The following is an 18,835-nucleotide window of genomic DNA, read 5'->3' as shown; positions in this document are numbered from 1 at the left end:
AGGATTTTACAGGTGTGAGCCATCGCACCTGGCCATGTTCTGGTATTTTCAATGCTATTTTATATCATTTTAAAAATGCTGGCCAGGCGCGGTGGCTCATGCCTGTAATCTCAGAACTTTGGAAGACTGAGGTGGGCAGATTGCCTGAGTTCAGGAGTTCATGACCAGCCTGGGCAACACGGTGAAACCCATCTCTAATAATTAAATACAAAACATTAGCCGGGCATGGTGGCACACACCTGTAATCCCAGCTACTTGGGAGGCTGAGGCAGAATTGCTTGAATCTGGGAGGCGGAGGTTGCAGTGAGATGAGATTGCACCATTGCACTCCAGCCTGGGCAAAGGAGCAAGACTCCAATTTCAAAAAAGAAAAAACAAAACAAAACAAAAAAAACGGTAGTGACCCGCTAAATTGATTTGACAATCCACCAGTAGGATATGACTGTATATAGTATGAAAAACACTGACTGGATCCAACCAATGAGGAGGCTGAAGTATGTAGAAATTGAGGGGCTTAAGTTTATAAGGAAAGTGAATGGCAATCCTTTGCATAATTCTGTGCAAGTCAATAGTTGGCCTCTAGAATATAACCTTTCTGTATAATTCTTATTGTTCTGTTTTAGTCTAAGTCATTATTGCTTGATTTTCCCCCACTTCTCCATTTACCTCATTGTTTCATACCCACTTTTTCCACTCATGCCTTTGAATTTGATTACAGACTGGCTATGGCCAGCATATGTTTGAAATTACTAAAGGAACTGGTATTTTCAATCAAGAAGCTTAATAAAGAGTGAAAATCCTAGAACAATACTGCTACCAAGCAAAAAATTTAAAAAGGTGAAGGTATATAAATCAAGATAGTTAGAAAATGAAGAAATTACAAACAGGCCAACTTCTAAAGCACTTTATCAGTAGACGAGAACAAACATTTAGTAGGCAAATAAATATTCATTGAGCATCCGCTATGTGGTAGTCATTACGCCTTTCATGTCACTTACTGTTTTCTTCCTTTTAAATATATATGTCTTATCTCTCCTCAAGACTATAAGCAACTTGAAAACGAAATTCCATAGTAGCTAGTACAGTATTCTGAGATCAATAATTAGAGATCAATAAATACGTACTGATGAACAAGTTTTATTTATTGGATACCAACATCCAAATAAAGGACTCTTGGCTCTCAAACCTTTTCCCCTTAGCATAGTATCAAAGCAAGCACCATTCTGGTGCCCACTGTTGGTGGAACCATACCCTGCCCCTCCCCAAACAAACAATACTGGGCTATTCCTTTTTTTTTTTTTTTTTTGCTTTGAGGCAGAGTCTCACTCTGTTGCCCATGCTGGAGTGCAGTGGCACAATCTCGGCTTACTGCAACCTCCGCCTCCCAGGTTCAAGCAATTATTCTGCCTCAGCCTCCCGAGTAGCTGGACTGCATGCCACCACGCCCAGCTATTTTTTTTTGTATTTTCAGTAGAGACAGGGTTTCACTACATTGGCCAGGCTGGTGTTGAACTCCTGACTTCAGGTGGTCCGCCTGCCTCAGCCTCTCAAAGTGATGGGATTACAGGCACAAGCCACAGAGCTCGGCCCCAAATGGGAACTGGATCCATCTATATCAATAAGGAGAACACTCCCAATAAACCTACCAGGAAAAAAAAAAAAAAATTTCACCTAATTCCTTAAGAAAACAATCTACAGCAAAAGTAACAACAAACTGACCCAGCCATTATTTTAAGGCTTAAATTTATAATTTTTCTATGTCTAATTCTCGTTACATGAAAAAAAACAAAAAACGAATTGAAAGAGAAAGTTACATGAAAACAAGCAGATGGAATATGAAGAAAAAGGCTGAGGCATTGATAAAGTCTATTTAATTACCAATAACTAAATTTATTTTCAGATGAGTGACAGTCAATATTACTTTTATTTATCCTCATCTCACTTTAATTAAAAGGTGCAATAGCACTAAAGAGTTTTTTTAAAAATCTCAGTTGCTATAATGCCTTAGTGAGGATTGTCTTGTCATATGTCTGAGAGTCGGCTTGTACTTATCTAAACATCACCTACAATTAAATGTTCTCAGTAGGTAAAGCTTTAGTTACAGCTGAATAGAGTTCCAGGAAACCCCATTAGGAGTTTCACTATTTACTCTACACCAATAATGGCAGCTGTTGCATTTCTGTCCGCAATGCACACTCTTTCCATTGTGCATAACCAACTGGCCTCTTCCCCCCTTAGATTGATTTCTCACATTACAAGTAAAATTTTAATTTAATTTTTGATGTCTTATCATGGATTAAGAATACATATTTAGGCTGGGTGTGGTGGCTCATGCCTGTAATCCCAGCACTTTGGGAGGCTGAGGTGGGCAGATCACCTGAGGTCAGGAGATCGAGACCATCCTGGCTAACACGGTGAAACCCCGTCTCTACTAAAAACACAAAAATTAGTTGGGTGTAGTGGCAGGTGCCTGTAATCCCAGCTACTCGGGAGGTTGAGGCAGGAGAATCGCTTGAACCTGGGAGGTGGAGCTTGCAGTGAGCTGAAATCGTGTCACTACACTCCAGCCTGGGCGACAGAGCGAGACTCCATCCCCACCAAAAAAAAAAAAAAGAAAGAAAGAAAGAAAAAAAGAATACACATTTATAGGTAAAATTACACTTTTAAAGTAAGACAGCTCTCACATCTATCTACCTGAAGGTATAGAAAAAAAAAAAGAAAAAGAAAAACGAATAAAGTAAGAAAGCTACCAAAAAAACTACATTGTCTACATTATCCCAGCCAGTTAGCTTACTATGTACTAAGTATCTCCCACTTTAATCTTATATTGTTGAAAACTGAACATTTCCCTCTGACCCTCCTGTCTTTATCTACAACCTAATAAAAATAGCTGGGTTGCCAATGATCCACCCAAGTACAGCTAATTCAGGATTCCAACTCCCATTTCCAGTATCAGAATATAGTCACAATACCTGCTGCATCAAACACTAGAACTTTCTGGCTTCAGTTTCATCAAAATTGAGACCTGCCTTGGCTAGAAAATTCCAATTCCATTATTTCAATTTCTAATTACATAAAAACCAAACAACTCTATTTTTTACTTAAGTGAACAAAATCTGTGAAATCATACCAAGTTTCTGCTAGAGAGAGCACAGCTGTGAGGTTGCTATAGCAACTCTCGTAAACTGACCACAGACAGACTGCTCCACCCAGGAAAGAAATCTTTTGCTCCACCCCGAGGAGTCAAAGGCTCTGGCAAGCAGGCAGTCTGTGAGTTCAGTAGATGTGATGAAGCAACAAGACACCATTCTTCATTGCCTCTCAATAATCAATTTCACCTCAACAACCACACCATACTCCAAACCAATTTGCTGTGTGTGGTTATATAGTTCAGCACCATGATAGGACTGTGTTCTTTACCCCCTCCCATTAGAAACCTGGGCTAGGAAAGATGCCAAAGCCATTTCCCTTCAGGCACACAGAAAGAGACAAAAACCAAAATAAGTGAGACTATTCCCACATTTACCAACAATATATTTAGGTGTTTGCTTTTAGGCTTCAACCCATACAAACGTGTATTCTACATTTTTTTTTTTTGCCACTCAGATTCAAAAAATATTTATTGAGGTTTTAATAAGTGCGAACTCTTCTGCTGGGTGCTTTCCCATGTTATTTCATTAACTCCTCACAACAAATTAGTATAGTCCTGTGAGGGAGATAATAGTATAATCCTCACTTTATAGATGAGAAACTGAGGCTCCAGAAAGTTATTTGACTTGTCCAAGCTATTAAATGTTAGAGTCCCAGAATTTGAAACCAAGTTTCCCAGCTCTGAAGTTGTGGTTTTTTTCCACTACACTGGACTAATTTTTAAGAAAATTGTCAATTGAAATATTCCATGTTCCTAAAATGTTTTTGTTTTGTTTTGTTTTGTTTTTTGAGATGGAGTCTTGCTCTGTCACCAGGCTGGAGTACAGCTGTGAGATCTCAGCTCACTGCAACCTCCACCTCCCGGGTTCAAGCGATTCCCCTGCCTCAGCCTCCCAAGTAGCTGGGATTACAGGCATGTGCCACCACACTTGGCTAATTTTTGTATTTTAGTAGAGATGGGGTTTCACATGTTAGTCCAGATGGTCTCGATCTCCTGACCTTGTGATCCGCCTGCCTCAGCCTCCCAGAGTACTGGGGTTACAGGTGTCAGCCACCGTGCCCGGCCGTTTTTTAAATTTTTAATGATAATTTTTAAAGCAATACATATCTTCACAGGTAATGACTTTATTAATAACTAACTAAATATATTCAGCCACCTTCCTAAATGTATAGAAAACAAAGGCACAGAACTATAGGTCTGCATTATGGTCCTAGTGGATAGCAGAAAGTTAAGAAGTTTAACACAAAGCCAAGCTTAAACTATAAAACTCACATCCTCAAGGAGGAAAGGCAAAGTAGAAAAACAGGTAAGGTGATACAACCGAGTTTAGATCAAACACCCTATGGAACATCTCCAGGGCTGAGGAGCTAAGGATGTGAATGAGGAGGGTGAAAGTTGGCAAAGAGCACATGCACTATTTATACCAGGAGGAAATTTTGATCTCTGCCATTAACTACTTTCAAGGACAATTCCAAGTATCAACGTGCCCATCTTCAGTCACCTCCCCACTTCCAGGTGTGGAAGGTCTTCTAACATGGTATCTCTTCTCACCATTAGAATGAATTATAGTTCTCCTCCTCCCCAAAAGATCCATAATTACCAACTTTTTCCTACCCAAGTTTCTTGGGAATTACCTAGGAAAACAGAAAAACTGTCTTGTAAAAATTGCTCTCCTTAGCTTCCCAAGAACCTGACCTAAAAATTCTTTCACATCTATAGCTTGAACACTCGATCAGCTGTGGATTCAAAGAATTCAGTAAATACGTACTTCCAACTCTGTCCCTTAGGAATCACCATCTCTTAAACTGCTACCCTATATTTGAGCTCCTCCATTCCATTACACCTTTTCTGTTTGTCCTCTATTTCTACTTCAGTTCCTGACTCTAGTCCCACAGCTGCTTCAGAGGATTTGAGTGAGAAACCAAGAGTTCAGGAGAGTCATACTAGCTCCCCTAGGCACCCAGAAAAACGATCAAGTGCAAATTTATTACAAAGCATGCATACACAATGACATTTTTTGACATTATTGATTTTAAAATATAAAAAATTAAAATATACCATACTACCCTGAATTTCTGCTGGATGAGGTAATTTAATGTCCAGCTTCCTCTTCCTCCATACTCTCTTGTAAAAAAAAATACCACTTTTGTGGGTCCTAGAAATTCAGTCTCAATTTATATTGTATGTAATGATGGACATTACATACAATGCAAAGAATAGAAGTCAGCAAAAGTTATAAAGTAGTAAGATAAAATGGATCATTTTTTTTTTAAAAAACCAGTTTTGTAAAAGAGAATGGGAATAGCAGAGGAAAACTTCTGTAACTGAATTGCTGTCTCCTAAAAATTAAGTAGCTATGGGTTCCTATTGTCTCATAAAACTTGGATTAAAAGCTTCTTCATAAAACTGTCTAATTGTTAAGCTTTTCCTTTTCCAAAAGAGAAAAACATTTCACAGCTCTAAAACAAAATAGAAAGAAGGCACCAGGAAAGCTAAATGATCTTTCTGAACTCTGTTCATTTAACATTGGTTTTTAAGGTTACAAACCTATGAAAAGTGGAATGAATGGTACTTGTAGCTCAGATTTAACTCAATTTTGAATATTGTCAATCTAGTACAATTTATTAAATTTAGCTTAAGATATCTGCAAAGCAAACAATGTTTCTAAGACAAGATGAGGTTATGGGCTTCAATCAATAAGAAAAACAAAAAAGCAATTAATTTATTATTTGGAACCCAGTAGGTCATTAGGCATTAATTTAAAAATACTGCAACTTAATGTCTTATAGAAGCTAGAAACATGATTCAAAATGTCACAAAGTTATCTTAAATTAAAACCACTTTAGACAATTCAAGGTCTCATTGACAAAGTTCATTAAGGTGACAGTTTTGCTATTTTGTTACTGTTCCCACATGATATCATCTCTTCTCAATTTCATTTGAAGATTATGAACTCGTATTGGATGAAAGCTGCTGTTTTTCTGAAAAAGGTTAGTGTCAGTCAAACATTTTCTGGGGCTATGTTTTATGTTCTTTGATCCTTTAGGGTTGCTGTCTTCTTGCTGAATACCTGAAGCTTCACTCATCTTTGAGTTTTGAACTTTTTGCTGCAGTTTACGGACCTGGAGAGAAAAAAAATCTAACATTTTAGTCAAAAATATACTAAAAATATATTCCAAATAGGTTGAATTGATGGTTTAAAGTTAAAAAGTTAAAATTGAACATTAAAAAGTTCAATTCGGTAAGTTTTTAATTTATTGAACATCTATTACATGTCTAACACTGTGCTTGTCAGGTAGAATTATAATGAAGAAAAAAGTTCTTACTTTCAAGGAGCTTACTGCTCCTATTAGTGAAAAAAAGCATATATGTGACAACTAGAGAATACAATGAACCAGGATAACTTTGAATAAGACAAAAAGTATATATATATAAGAAGGCCAAAGTAAGATAAGGTCAACATGGGCTGCAGAGATTGGAGGGAAAGGTTGTATGTAAGATAACTGGTAAAAACCAGAGAACAGAGAGCAGAGAGAAGAACCTTTCTGGTAACATTAACAGCAAATCTAATAATTGGTTCTAGGAATGAGTATCAAGTTTTGAAAATTATACATACACACACGTGTGTGTATGTATGTGTATATATATATATGTATGTGTATAAATATGTGTGTTTTTTTAAACTGCCATTCAGGAGTACTTTAAATTCAGGAATACCTTTGTGTACAAATACTTTTGTATATTCCTGAATTTAAAGTACTCCTGAATGGCAGTTTAAAAAAAAGTCAAGGGAATAACTTTATCACCTTGAGTAGTATATGGTAATAGTGGAGGCAGACAGAATTAAACAAAAACAATACGTATCAACTAGCCAAAACCCATTTCTTCAAAGTCTAACCCATTACTTAATCTGTTTCACTTGAGCATAGGTCTAATTTGTAGAGCTGATCCAGACTTTGGGTGAGTACCTAGTTCTCTATTTGGTTAACCATCAATTTTTATTACAGATATTACATTTATCATAATAAAATGCTTAAAATTTATACTGGTATAGCTATTATGGAATATAAACCATGTTTTTCAAAATACAGTATATATATACTAGCTGAGTTTTAAAAATGATCATTCTTCTATTCCTTTCAAGTTTCTCCTATGCAATTTCAAGAAAGTGTACACGTTGTAAAATCTTCACTCCAAAACATACAGAAATTTTTACTTATTATAGCCTTAAAAGTCAGTAAAATAAAAATAAAAATATTTGTTTTAAAAATTTCACTTCTTTCTTTCTTCCTTTCTTTCTCACAATAAAAGGAATAATATTCTGCATCTTTTATTACTTTCCTATAAAAGGCAGGGAGGCTTATTTGTGACATTCATATATCATTAACTTATACGAATGATGATTTTGTCCATAGGCAGATGGCTACATGAGGTGACTTGAGGGTTCCTGGGAAAGGCTCCCTCTGCCTTCTGCTCCAGCAGTGTAATAGTGCTGCAAGTTCAACCTACGGAGTCATTGTCTTGGAATTAAATATTATATTCCATGATTCTTCTGTTAAAATAATAAAACTGTTAGCTATTCTTAGTTATTACATCTTAACAGAAGTATAGAGTTTTCCTCACCATCCCTGTCCTACTCACTATAGCTAGCTGAGTATAGGTCCTCAGGGAATGGAACACAACACAGCCTGTTTTGGGAAAGGGGAAATCATGCTTTAAGGACTGGGGCACTGCTTGGGAGCCACGTTTATGTCTGGTAGTGAATAAGAGACCTGCTGACATAAGGGGTATCATTAAGGCATTAGAGGAGAGAAGGAAGAGGAAAAAGAATGCTAAAAGGGTAATTGGAGGGCTGCTAAGGCAAGTTTAGTTTACCTCACAATTTCCCCAAAGCAATTTCTGAATACATAACTGAACCTATTTGCTCACTTAAAAAATTTTAACTTGGAGAGTTACGTAGGAGGTCCATGTTGTTCCAGTGGGACAGATGGCTCTATTCTGTCATAGGCCTAAGTGACTACCATCCATCTTTTCACTAAATCCCATACACAGACCTCAAATTTGGAAAGTCGTACAGAGATACAACACTGAATCCACATGTTTTATCTTTTTATTAAAATCTCTTACTAAAGCCTTCTTACACTCTCTTGATGCTTCTTCAGTTTGGAGATTTGTTCTCCTTTAATTTCCATTTTCTTGACTAAACACTCTAGTTCACATTCTATGTCGTCACAGACTGAATGGCTTTCAGTTTCCTTCATTTGTTTCAGTAGTTCTTGGTGCTCCCTATGAAAGAATAGCAAATATTAAGCACTACTATAGTTTATTGCATATATCTTTGCCATAATTAAGCAATTTTCTGTTCAATCATAAATTTTAGTCAGACTTAAATATTAACCTTTAAAAACAGCCTCTTTCTTTAGGGTTGTTTAATTAAATCTATGGTAACTATAATCAGGCTCCTGTGATTTGAAATTAAATACCTTTAGAAATATCTTAAGACTGCTAGGCAAATTTAAAACATATGTGAATTCCTGATGCTCACAGCTCAATGTAGTAAAATGTGTGATGTCTTTAACAGAGGTATTAAAGGGCTTTCTTCCTCATTATTGATATAGGATCTTTGGAAGAATTCCAGCTGTGGAAGTATTTGCCTGAAAAATTTCTGGATTTGGAGTTAGCCTACTGAAATGCTGTTAACAGAAAGAGCTGTATCTTCTACAGATGTCTTAGGTCAACTAGCTGGTCAGCGAAATCACATAGTTCTGGAATTTCTACTGAATATATATTTAAGCAAGTGGGCACAATATAATGTATCCCATATGGAAATCTTCCTTACTATAAATGCTTCAAAATTTGTAATGCAGACCAGCCAGAGTCTAAAACAAGGAATTACATTCCTACTTGCCTAATGAAATAATTCATTCAGCTAAAAGATTCTAAAACACAAAGGAGAGCTTTTCTTATAAACGCTTTTGTGAGTTTTGATCTAAGGTCATCAGATCCTATATGTTAGAATGACAGTAGTAGCTATCAGTCCAGATCTTGGGAATACAGAAATACCTTAGAATGAAAAAGTAGTAGTTATAAAGAACTAAAATTTTAAATAGTAACAAATACAATGAAAAATAGTGACAACAGATCTGTCCAAATGGCTAAGTAAGGCCTTTAAGAATTTATAAGTGGTATTGTTCTTAAGACTAAGAGGAAAAAGTGATATGGTACTTCTCCTGATAAAGAATAAAAATTGCTGGCCAGGCACGGTGGCTCATGCTTGTAATCCCAGCACTTTGGGAGGCTGAGGCAGGAGGACTGCCTGAAACCATGAGTTCAAGACTAGCCCGGGCAACATAGCGAGACACTGTCTCTTAAAAAATATATATATATATAAATACTTACATGCTCATTTGGTCCAGTTCATCTTGCATTGCCATCAAAAGTTCAGATAAATTGTCAGAAATGGAAATGGACTTTTCTGAGTCAGGAGGAATAGCCTTACACCAGGAACTTGTTCTAGAAGGCCTGGGGAGACACCTAGTCTCAGCCACGTTAAAAGGTTTCTGAAGGATATGTGGGCCACGATGTTGCCTCCTCTGCAAAAGGTTTTGCATACTTGCATTCACAGAACAGTTTGCACTGGTGGACTTATGGGAAAAGAAACAACTGAGAATAATTTTAAATGACTGAAGATATTTTAATAGCACTTACAATGAAACAGGAGTTTTTTTGAACAACTATCTTCATTTTATCCCCTCTCACCTTTTCAGCCACAAAAGGCAGTGCTCCAAACTTTGAACAAATTTGCCAAGGTGGTCCTCTCTTTATACATTTAGTTTTCTAGAGATTGACAAGAAAAAAACATAAATAAGAAATTATTTTGGGAGAGGTGGCAGGCGCCTGTAGTCCCAGCTACTCGGGAGGCTGAGGCAGGAGAATGGCATGAACCTGGGAGGCGGAGCTTGCAATGAGCTGAGATCCGGCCACTGCACTGCAGCCTGGGCGACAGAGCGAGACTCCGTCTCAAAAAAAAAAAAAAGAAATTATTTTAAAAGTTATTTATGATATGAATAACTCTCTCAAAACTCAACAGAAAACAATGCAACTGGAAAATGGGCAAAAAAACATGAACAGAAATTTCACTGACAAAGACATACGTATGGCAAACATATGAAAAGATATTCAACATCATTAATTATGGAAATGAAAGTTAAAATTACAGTGAAATATCACTGCACATCCATCAGAATGGCCAAAATAAAAAATAGTGACAATACCAAATGTTGGCAAGCATGCAGAGAAAATAAAACCACTCACATATTGTTGGTGGGAATACAAAATGGTACAGCCATTTTGGAAGACAGTTTGGCAGTTTCTTATAAAACTAAAAATGTCCTTATTACATGACCCAACAATTGCTCTCTTAGGCATTTATCCTAGAAAAATGAAAACTTACATTCACATAAAAACATGTATACAAATGTTCATATCAGCTTTATCTGTAATAGCTAAAAAATTGGAAACAATCAAAATATCCTTTTTTTTTTTTTTTGAGACAGGGTCTCATTCTGTCACCCATACTGGAGTGCAATGGTATGATCTTGGCTCCCCGCAACCTCTGTCTCCCAGGCTCAAGCGATTATCCTGCCTTAGTCTCCCAAGTAGCTGGGATTACAGGTGTGTGCCACTACTGCCCGGCTAATTTTTGTATTTTTAGTAGAGACGAGGTTTCACCATATTGGCCAGGCTGGTCTTGAACTCCTCACCTCAAATGATGCACTCGCCTTGGCCTCCCAAACTGTTGGGATTACAGGCATGAGCCACCATGCCGGACTCCAGATATCCTTTAACAGATGAATGGTTAAATTGTGGTACCTCTGTAATGCAGAATATCACGCAGAAATAAAAAGGATGTATTGATACATACAACAACTTGGATGGACCTCAAGGGAAAAAAGCCAATCTCAAAAAGTTACATACTGTATAATTCCATTTATATAATAATCTTGAAAGAATAAAATATACAGATGGTGAACAGATTAGAGGTTGCCAATGTTCAGGGAAGGGGATGTGTAGCTATAGAGGGATTACATGAAGGAGTCTTTTAGTGGTGGAAGAGTTCTGTATCTTGATTGTTGTGATGGTGACATGAATCTACGCATATGATTCTCTCATAAAATCTACATATGTGATTTATCTCTATATAAAACTCTCCTACTGCTGTGAGTTACCATCTAAAATTACAACTCTAATCATGTCCCTGCTTTTCTCAGAAGCCTTCAGTAGTTCCTGTTTATAGAATAAAACTTCAAACTCTTAACATGGCATTCAAGGTCAGCCATTAGCTCACCCCAAGCTGTATTTTCCATTTTAACTTCCTCTATGATCTCATCTCACCCCCACTACTGGACTATTACTTATAGGTCCCTGGAAAAACCAACAATTCCTTCAGACTGTAATATATTTTTCCTTATCTCAGTCTGTCAATATTTAATTCTTCAAGGCTTCCTTTAATATTGCTTTTTGCATTACCTTTCACATATTCCTTTGTCTACATAGCACCACAACACTTTGTTTAAACCTCTATTAATCTTCTATTATACTGTTTCATACTTATATATTTATCTGTTTCTCACAAATTCCTGTCTTATTTTTTTATCACCTAAAGATACCAGTCTATGTACATCAAAATGTAAGAGTTGAATGAACTATGTCCAGGACATGGAGAAACAGTGCGATAGGAAGCAGGTCTCTCACAGAGGCTTCCTGAAATCTGATCCTACTTTCAGCAACTTTAGCACTCCCTCCATCTTTAAAAAGAGACACCATTATTTGCATACCCTGTGAACTTGGGATTTGAACTAAGTACTTCCATGAAATGATTCTGCTGTTAATTACTCTCTTCTCTTCCAGGAGTTACCTTTTCTTTCCTTCATTTCTTTTATCTTCTTCCTGTACCTTCACTATTTTTATAATAAATAGGTAAACTGAAAAAAAGTTCCATTAACTCATCAGAGAAAGGATGCCATAAAACATACATATTGGGCAGTATGTGTTCCACTGGCAAATTACTTACAGTGATTTTTCTATTTGGCTTTGTAGCTGTGAATCTCATTGCACAAACAAGACACAAAACAAATATTTAGGAAAGGAAACAGGCAAAATAAGTCATATTGGGAAAATATTGTTCATTATTATAGTTTGAAAATTCTTTAAAATGAAAAAATTATGAAAAATACAGCCCAAGTATTGAACATTAATTTTTGCTTATGTAATAAAAGAGTAGCCAAAGTTAAGTATAATGTTCTCTCCACTATTTTATCCACAAGCTAAGCATATGGCAGTGGCCAGAATTCCCAAATAGCATCTCCTGTCTCCCACAGCAAATGATACAGAGCAACACTCACTCCATTCACATCTGAATAAATAGTAATAATGGCCATCAAAACCATAATTCCAGAATAATAAGATTAAAAGGGATTAAAAACTTTTTTCATACCATTATATATAATTAAGAAGGGTTACTTGAATAGAACACATTCAAAACATCAATTCATCTAAACAAGATATTGGTCTATAAAGTACTAACTCTCCAATCTTTACTTTTAGGCAAATTCACAAGAAATAAGCATAGAAATTACATATAACAATAAATTCCCTATATAAATGACTTTACAGACTTAACAGGTCTGTAAGAAAAACCCTTATTTTTTTATTGTGTACATATTACATAAAACTGCTTTCAGGATCTATTATTTTTTCAATATCTACTGTGTTGTTTAGTGCCTCTTTTATAAAGTACCACAAAATATATTTCTCCAGAAGTTTAGAAAAATATTAATCTTTCTAGAAAAACTGGAGTGCTTCCTGTTATTTCACAAAGATAGCGATACTGTCCATTATATGTTCCTTTGTGGTTTGGTTGTCAAGCAAACTCAGAGCTAAATTTTGTACATGACTGCTGCTACTTTTTAAAATCTGAATATTATGAAATTTCCTGTCCTTATATCCCAAACCATCATCCATTACTTGGCACGCACTATTGCATGTCTTTTATTATACATCTTCAAATCCTTTTGGGAAAGGGGTAGGTATAAGCATTAAGAGGGTGTATAAATAAGTATTAGCAAATAAAAGTATAGTTTGGGAAAAAGTTTTATATGCACACCTTTGAAGATGTCTTCTTTTCCTTGGAGTGCTTTAGATTTGAAACTGAAGACATTATAATTTTACTGATTTCAAGTCCAGTTTGAAGCTGTAATTTTTTTAAAAAGTTATAACATTGATTTGTAACATGCAAAAACATTGTAATGAGCTATCAGGTCTAAGTTTATAAATATAAAAATGCTTTTTGAAGAAGAAAAGAAGAAAAGAAAATTCAAGATACTGTTTTTGTACGTGTGAAGGTCACTAAGTCTGTTGGTAATTACAATACTTTTCTGTTTATAAAAGAATAAATTATTTAATATACATATAGAGATCAAACTGAAAACAATCTATCCTAGGAGTTCCTTCAACTGAGAATATGTGTATTTGTCAGAATTTCAAAAGATTAAAAGACCTCTTGGTAATACATCCACGTATCATACTGGCTGACTGAGAATTTCGTTATTATAATGAAAAGACAATTTAGGAAGCAGAAATTAGAATCTAGAACATAGGTTTCAGTTAATGAAAATAAAAATATAATAAAACATATATGGTTTACTGTGATAGATTATATAGTGCCATATTTACCTCAGAAGCTTTGTCTTGAAACAGCTTACGTTGATGTTCTTCTTCCTTCAGTTTTTCTTCTAAATGTTTAATCTTGTCCTGCAAAAGAGTAAAAACTAAGATTGTTATATAAAAACTAGAGCCAAATATCCTTTGTCTCTTTTCCAAATAGAGTCCTAGGGGGTCCTGATTCTTAAGAGTTTGGCAAATTAAGGCAGAAAATAAGAAAAAGGAATGGCACAAGATGTTAAGATTTTTCTTGGCTTTCTTCCCACTTCTTTCTTTGCTCCTTTACCTTCTATTACACACAAGGAGAAAATAAAGGGAAAGCAAAGAATATACAAACACATAGGCTTTATTAACTTCCAGCAACAAAATCATTATGATGAAACTTTTAAGGATACTAATGGTGTAGAAGGTCAAACCATTATAGTCTTGGGTCTCAATGTTTCATTCAAAATATTAAAAAAATAAGTTTCTACTAGTTGCATATATATGATAAGAGTGTAATTTGGGGAGAAGAGTGAAAATACATAATAGAAATATACAATGTGGTCCTTGTTACTTAAGAGATTATACAGATTGAGGATCCCTTATCTTAAGTGTTTGGAACCAGAGATACTTTGGATTTTGGAATATTTTCATTACTAGTTTGGTATCCCTAATCCAAAAATTCAATATCCTATATGCTCCAGTGAACATTTCCTCTGAACATTATATTACTGTTCAGAAAGTTTTGGACTTTGGAGTACATCAGATTTTGGATTTTTGGATTAGGGACACCCAACCTGTATTGTATGAAAAGAAAAAAAGAGTAATATTCACGAAACAATAAAACAACAAAGCAAGGAAATAACTTGACAAGGACTATATATATGTAACCTTATATACGTAAGTATTATATCTTATATCTGTGGTGTGGTTCAGAATAGGAGGACAGTACTATTTCAAAGTGAGAACTTCCTGAGTGTTGGAGAGTTCAAGAAGGGCTTCCTAGAGGAAGTACAACTCTGAGAAAACCCTATAAAATGGAAAGGATTTGGAGGGAAAAAGGATGAAGAGGGGAACTGGTATAGGCTTAAGTTGACTACAAGTGGTGAAAGACAATTTTTTAATACTCTTTAGGTAAAGTATCTGACAAATAAAAATATCCCGCCGTATTAGAAGTCAAAATTACAATCTCACATCAAAAGACAGCTAGCTCATTCATACTGTGACAGAACACATTAACTTTTCACTCTATAGGTGAGAATTCATATCTGGATTATAAAAAGCTGTAAATGAAGTTTTATAAATCTGAGAGTTACTCTACATTCACATAAAATATCAATTATGCTTAACACTAAAGATTTATTCCTGTTGTCATCATTTCAAAGAAAGTTTACCTCAGCAGTTTTCTGAGTTGTTGTAAGTCTAAAACACTCTTTTTCTAAGACATCAAGCTTTTCAAGTTTTGCATATAGCTTCATCTGATCTTGTTCTTTTTCCCTCTGAAGCTGGGCCTAGAAAGGATACAAATAAAATAACAACCCTGAATTTGGCAAGTAATGCCAATGGAACAAGAATAATACAATTTCTGATATAGAGCAAGATGGCCGAATAGGAACAGCTCCAGTCTCCAACTCCCAGCGCAAGCGACACAGAAGACTGGTGATTTCTGCATTTTCAACTGAGGTACTGGGGTCATCTCACTAGGGAGTGCCGGACAATCGGTACTGGTCAGCTGCTGCAGCCCGACCAGCGAGAGCTGAAGCAGGGCAAGGCATCGCCTCACCTGGGAAGCACAAGGGGGAAGGGAGTCCCTTTTCCTAGCCAGGGGAACTGAGACACACAACACCTGGAAAATCGGGTGACTCCCACCCCAATATTGCACTTTGAGCAAACGGGCACACCAGGAGATTGTATCCCACACTTGGCCGGGAGGGTCCCATGGCCACGGAGCCTCCCTCATTGCTAGTACAGCAGTCTGCGATCTAACCGCAAGGCAGCAGCAAGGCTGGGGGAGGGGCGCACGCCATTGCTGAGGCTTAAGTAGGTAAACAAAGCCGCTGGGAAGCTCGAACTGGGTGGAGCTCACAGCAGCTCAAGGAAACCTGCCTGTCTCTGTAGACTCCACCTCTGGGGAGAGGGCACAGCTAAACAACAACAATAAAAAAAGTAGCAGGAACCTCTGCAGATGCAAACGACTCTGTCTGACAGCTTTGAAGAGAGCAGTGGATCTCCCCACACGGAGGTTGAGATCTGAGAAGGGACAGACTGCCTGCTTAAGTGGGTCCCTGACCCCTGAGTAGCCTACCTGGGAGACATCCCCCACTAGGGGCAGTCTGACACCCCACATCTCACAGGGTGGAGTACACCCCCGAGAGGAAGCTTCCAAAGTAAGAATCAGACAGGTACACTTGCTGTTCAGTAATATTCTATCTTCTGCAACCTCTGCTGCTGATACCCAGGCAAACAGGGTCTGGAGTGGACCTCAAGCAATCTCCAACAGACCTGCAGCTGAGGGTCCTGACTGCTAGAAGGAAAACTATCAAACAGGAAGGACACCTATACCAAAACCCCATCAGTATGTCACCATCATCAAAGACCAGAGGCAGATAAAACCACAAAGATGGGGAAAAAGCAGGGCAGAAAAGCTGGAAATTCAAAAAAATAAGAGTGCATCTCCCCCTGCAAAGGAGCGCAGCTCATCGCCAGCAACGGAGAGAAGCTGGTCAGAGAATGACTTTGACGAAATGAGAGAAGAAGGCTTCAGTCCATCAAATTTCTCAGAGCTAAAGGAAGAATTACGTACTCAGCGCAAAGAAACTAAAAATCTTGAAAAAAGAGTGGAAGAATTGACAGCTAGAATAATTAATGCAGAGAAGGTCATAAACAAAATGACAGAGATAAAAACCATGACACGAGAAATACGTGACAAATGCACAAGCTTCAGTAACCGACTCGATCAACTGGAAGAAAGAGTATCAGCGATTGAGGATCAAATGAATGAAATGAAGCGAGAAGAGAAACTAAAAGAAAAAAGAAGAAAAAGAAATGAACAAAGCCTGCAAGAAGTATGGGATTATGTAAAAAGACCATATCTACGTCTGATTGGGGTGCCTGAAATGAGGGGGAAAATGGAACCAAGTTGGAAAACACTCTTCAGGATATCATCCAGGAGAACTTCCCCAACCTAGTAGGGCAGGCCAACATTCAAATTCAGGAAATACAGAGAACGCCACAAAGATACTCCTCGAGAAGAGCAACTCCAAGACACATAATTGCCAGATTCACCAAAGTTGAAATGAAGGAAAAAAATCTTAAGGGCAGCCAGAGAGAAAGGTCAGGTTACCCACAAAGGGAAGCCCATCAGACTAACAGCAGATCTCTCGGCAGAAACTCTACAAGCCAGAAGAGAGTGGGGGCCAATATTCAACATTCTTAAAGAAAAGAATTTTCAACCCAGAATTTCATATCCAGCCAAACTAAGTTTCATCAGTGAAGGAGAAATAAAATCCTTTACAGATAAGCAAATGCTTAGAGATTTTGTCACCACCAGGCCTGCCTTACAAGAGACCCTGAAGGAAGCCCTAAACATGGAAAGGAACAACCGGTACCAGCCATTGCAAAAACATGCCAAAATGTAAAGACCATCGAGGCTAGGAAGAAACTGCATCAAATAACGAACAAAATAACCAGTTAATATCATAATGGCAGGATCAAGTTCACACATAACAATATTAACCTTAAATGTTAATGGACTAAATGCTCCAATTAAAAGACACAGACTGGCAAACTGGATAGAGTCAAGACCCATCAGTCTGCTGTATTCAGGAGACCCATCTCACATGCAGAGACATACATAGGTTCAAAATAAAGGGATGGAGGAAGATCTACCAAGCAAATGGAGAACAAAAAAAAGCAGGGGTTGCAATCCTAGTCTCTGATAAAAAACACTTTAAACCATCAAAGATCAAAAGAGACAAAGAAGGCCATTACATAATGGTAAAGGGATCAATTCAACAGGAAGAGCTAACTCTCCTAAATATATATGCACCCAATACAGGAGCACCCAGATTCATAAAGCAAGTCCTTAGAGACTTACAAAGAGACTTAGACTCCCATACAATAATAATGGGAGACTTCAACACCCCACTGTCAACATTAGACAGATCAACGAGACAGAAAGTTAACAAGGATATCCAGGAATGAACTCATCTCTGCACCAAGTGGACCTAATAGACATCTATAGAACTCTCCACCCCAAATCAACAGAATATACATTCTTCTCAGCACCACATGGCACTTATTCCAAAATTGACCACATAATTGGAAGTAAAGCACTCCTCAGCAAATGTACAAGAACAGAAATTATAACAAACTGTCTCTCAGACCACAGTGCAATCAAACTAGAACTCAGGACTAAGAAACTCAATCAAAACCGCTCAACTACATGGAAACTGAACAACCTGCTCCTGAATGACTACTGGGTACATCACGAAATGAAGGCAGAAATAAAGATGTTCTTTGAAACCAATGAGAACAAAGATACAACATACCAGAATCTCTGGGACACATTTAAAGCAGTGTGTAGAGGGAAATTTATAGCACTAAATGCCCACAAGAGAAAGCAGGAAAGATCTAAAATGGACACTCTAACATCACAATTAAAAGAACTAGAGAGGCAAGAGCAAACACATTCAAAAGCTAGCAGAAGGCAAGAAATAACTAAGATCAGAGCAGAACTGAAGGAGATAGAGACACAAAAAACCCTCCAAAAAATCAATGAATCCAGGAGTTGGATTTTTGAAAAGATCAACAAAATTGACAGACCGCTAGCAAGACTAATAAAGAAGAAAAGAGAGAAGAATCAAATAGACGCAATAAAAAATGATAAAGGGTATATCACCACCGACCCCACAGAAATACAAACTACCATCAGAGAATACGATAAACACCTCTACGCAAATCAACTAGAAAATCTAGAAG

General features: G+C 37.0%; 1 protein-coding gene across 17 annotated transcripts in view; it reads right to left on the bottom strand.

Annotated features, from left to right (window-relative positions):
- Positions 1–3,585: 3,585 nt before the first annotated feature.
- Positions 3,586–18,835, bottom strand: part of CEP57L1 (centrosomal protein 57 like 1) — a 70,322-nt gene continuing 55,072 nt past the window's right edge. For 7 of the 17 annotated variants that reach the window (XM_033234821.1, XM_033234808.1, XM_033234806.1 and 4 more), the window contains 7 exons: positions 15,250–15,366; positions 13,886–13,963; positions 13,317–13,403; positions 9,911–9,988; positions 9,551–9,795; positions 8,293–8,437; positions 5,860–6,273 (listed from right to left, as the gene is read on the bottom strand). In XM_033234821.1, the coding sequence (XP_033090712.1) occupies positions 6,052–6,273; positions 8,293–8,437; positions 9,551–9,795; positions 9,911–9,988; positions 13,317–13,403; positions 13,886–13,963; positions 15,250–15,366 (972 nt within the window). In that variant the 3' untranslated portion in view covers positions 5,860–6,051. Of the gene's footprint in view, positions 6,274–8,278; positions 8,438–9,550; positions 9,796–9,910; positions 9,989–13,316; positions 13,404–13,885; positions 13,964–15,249; positions 15,367–18,835 lie in introns of all 17 variants that reach the window. The other 10 variants (XM_033234807.1, XM_033234804.1, XM_033234815.1 and 7 more) reach the window with 8 other exon arrangements.

Source organism: Trachypithecus francoisi, unplaced genomic scaffold, assembly GCF_009764315.1.
Source record: "Trachypithecus francoisi isolate TF-2019V2 unplaced genomic scaffold, Tfra_2.0 Lachesis_group15, whole genome shotgun sequence".
Taxonomy (NCBI): Eukaryota; Metazoa; Chordata; class Mammalia; order Primates; family Cercopithecidae; genus Trachypithecus; species Trachypithecus francoisi.
This window is presented reverse-complemented; position numbering and strand designations above follow the sequence as displayed.